Source organism: Terrapene carolina, unplaced genomic scaffold (assembly GCF_002925995.2).
Source record: "Terrapene carolina triunguis isolate 2854851 unplaced genomic scaffold, T_m_triunguis-2.0 Scaffold27932, whole genome shotgun sequence".
Classification (NCBI taxonomy): Eukaryota; Metazoa; Chordata; order Testudines; family Emydidae; genus Terrapene; species Terrapene triunguis.
This window is the reverse complement of record NW_020692283.1, coordinates 1-3138: the sequence shown is the minus strand read 5'-3', so window position 1 is coordinate 3138 and position 3138 is coordinate 1. Positions and strand designations below refer to the sequence as shown.

The 3138-nt window shown below is 56.3% G+C and overlaps 1 protein-coding gene across 1 annotated transcript; it reads right to left on the bottom strand.

Annotated features, from left to right (window-relative positions):
• Positions 1-546: 546 nt before the first annotated feature.
• LOC113408981 (paxillin-like) lies at positions 547-1082 on the bottom strand (the record flags this gene model as incomplete). Its single annotated transcript, XM_026662494.1, has 2 exons — positions 547-748; positions 943-1082. Coding segments are annotated over 2 exons (342 nt in total), but the record flags the coding sequence as incomplete, so codon positions are not given.
• Positions 1083-3138: the final 2056 nt, after the last annotated feature.

Sequence of the window (3138 nt, the reverse complement as noted above, 5' to 3'; positions counted from 1 at the left end):
TTCCAGGAAATCAGCTTTTGTGGCACTTCCAACCCTTTGCTCTCTCTGAGACTGCCAAAGATGCCAATTAGTGCAGTTGTGGTAGTTTGTGATACGAGCAAGCATCCATTAGGAACTAGACTGAGACCCACCCAATTTATTTTGTCAGATGGTGACAATTTTCAGTCAGCATAACTGGGTTCAAAACAGAATTAGATACGTTCATGGAGGACAGGTCCATCTGGATTTGAACATGTATCCCCAAATGGTCAAATGACCCATTATACACTTCTGTTTTTCCAGCATTAGCAGCTTCTGACTCAATGGCAGTTGCAGTAAATCTGAGCCCAAAAAAGAAGCCGACATGGCCACAATCTTCAACTTCCTCCTTGACCTTCCCCAGTTTGGAGAAAGCAAATCCCCTCATTACCAAGAAAACAGGAGGCCATCTGCCCAGCTAGTACTGCACTCCCCTAGCTGCTGTCATTCAACTGTGTGGAGTCACTAACTCATCTCTGCCCCAATGCCCCCGGCCCCCAAGGGAACAGCAGCTGGGTCAGTACTCACACTGGACTTGGCACAGAGCTCTCCAGTTCATCCAAAAGGCTCTCCACACTGGGACGCACATCCTCAATCCCACGCCCTCCGTTCCGCTTTGGCTTCTCTTTTGTAGGGGGTGCTGCCTTCACCCCCAAAGAGCTAGTGCTCTCTGGGACAACATAGTGAGGTCCAGTCCCACTGGGCAGAGAGGGGCTCCCGCTGGCTTCATCTTACAGGAAAAGAAACAAAGAGTCAATAGACCCTCACTTACAGTGGAAAGAGGCAGGTACAATATGGGGAGGGCAAAAAGGAGGATGAACTGGGCAGGGGAGAAAGAGTTACAGGGAGATTTATACATGGAGGGAGGTGTGAGATCCAGGCATCAACATACCTAGCACTGACACATGGGTCATCACTTCCTACCTGTTGGGAAGCCACTAGGGGGATTGTGCTGAACAGCGTTCAGTTCTAGGAGTAGTCGGTCCAGTTCTGACAGGTTGCTGCCCAATGAAGAGCTCATCATGGTGGGAGATGGTTCTGCAGACTTCTGCTTGTTGGGAAAACTGGGTTGAGAGGGAAAAGAGGAGTGTAAAACTGGAGTCACCCCCCTTTGGGGTGAAAGATAAAGCATGGTGGTGTCTGGGGAAAGCTTTGTAACAAGAGCCCCACAGGCACCTTGTCAGGAACCCAAGACATTTAATGTACACACTAAAAATACAATCAATAAATGCACTCAGCATAGTATCAGCTGGTGCTCATTGTTGGAGCACATTAGCAACAAAGCAGCTGATCAGCTGTGTCCTCACTCTGCAATAGCAGCAATGAACAAAGATTTCTATGGCTGCATGTAGCACAGGGTTAACAGACTGCAGATCAGGGATATGCAGAAGAGAAGCAGAACCATTAGCTAGCATAGAAGAAAGTCATTTGTTTCCACTGACAAAAGCAAGAAAGAAATTCCCTCCTAGAGGAAGAGGTGAAGCATGGCTGGTTTAGAGGAAGGGAAGGCAACTGAAGTACATACCCCACCCACCATTCTGCTGTCTAGCCCAGGGATGGGCAAACTTTTTGGGCCGAGGGCCACATCTGGTTGGGGAAATTGTATGCAGGGCTGGGGCAGAGGGTTGGGTGCGGGAGGGAGTGCGGGGTGTAGGAGGGGGTGCGGTGTGCAGGAAGGGGCTCAGGGCAAGAGATTGGGGCAGAGGAAGGGTGCAGGGTATATGAGGGGGCTCTGGGAAGGGGGTTGGGGTGCAGGAGGGGTGCGGAGTGCAAAGGGGGCTCAGGGCAGGGGTGCAGGAGGGGTGTGGACTGCGGGAGGGGGCTCAAGGCAGGGGTTGGGGTGCAGGAGGGGTGCAGGGTGTACGAGGCGGCTCAGGGCAGGGAGTTGGGGTGCAGGCAGGGAGTTTAGGGCAGGGAGCTGGGGGCGGGGTGCAGACGGGGTTCGGGCTCCGGCCCAGCGCCGCTTACCTAAAGCGGCTCCAGGGTGGCAGTGGCGCACACTGGGGCCACGGCAGGCTCCCTGCCTGCCTGCCCTGTCCCCGGCCCAACGCCGCTCCAGGAAGTGCTGCGGGGAGCGGGGGCGGAGGACTCCGCGTGTGCTGCCCTTGCCGCCCCTCCAGGTATCTCCCCTGAAGCTCCAAGTGGCTGCGGTTCCCCATTCCCGGCCAATGGGAGCTGTGGGAGGCGCTGCCTGGAGGCAAGGGCAATGCACAGAGCCCTCTGCCCCCCGGTCCGGGGGCCATAGGGAACAGGGCCGACTTTAGGCCGATTCAGCTGAATTGGGCCCCGCGCCGCAGCTCTCCACCCCGCCCTCAGCTCACTTCCCCCTCCTCCCCTCCCCTGAACGCTTTGCCCCCTGCTCCTCCCCGTCCCCTGCTTCCCGCGAATCAGAGGTTCGCGGGAAATCTGAAAAGAAGCAGGGGCGGGCAGGCAGCACCAGGTAAGCTGGGGTGGCGGGGGTCGCGAGAAGGGCTCCGGAGAGGCGCGGCCCAGTCCGGCCCCGGTTCCGGCCGAGCACGCAGGCCCCAGCGCCTCTGTCCCGGGTCCGGCCCGGCTCCCGCGGCCCGGCGCGGCTCCGGCCTGGACCCAAGCCCGGCAACCCCGGCCAGAGCGCAGCTCGATTCCTGGGGGCGGGGCTTGCAGCAAGCCCCGCCCCCAGGAATTGGGCCCCGCTCTTGCTAAAGCCGGCCCTGGTAGGAAAGTGGTGCCAGCCGCTTCTGAGAACGGCGCGGGGCCCACGGCGCCACCGGAGGCAGTCCCGCAGGCCGGATCCAAAGCCCTGAGGGGTCGGATCCAGCCCGCAGGCCGTAGTTTGCCCACCCCTGGTCTAGCCTCCTTAACTACTAAGTGATAAAACAGCATACAGCAGGGTACATGGTGACAGAAACCCACCAGCAAGGCATAAGGTCTCTCTTTAAGCCCCAATAAACTGCTACACAATCGTTTAACTTCTAGGGTGCTACTCCACTTAAACAATTTTTAATGACCATCATAACACCACATTAAATCTGTACATTTAATGTTATTTTAATATAGAACTGTGTGTGGTGTTTGTTTTAGATACTACTTATCCCTTAGGGATATTCCGCACCCCCACTCCTCATTTTCATACCAATACTT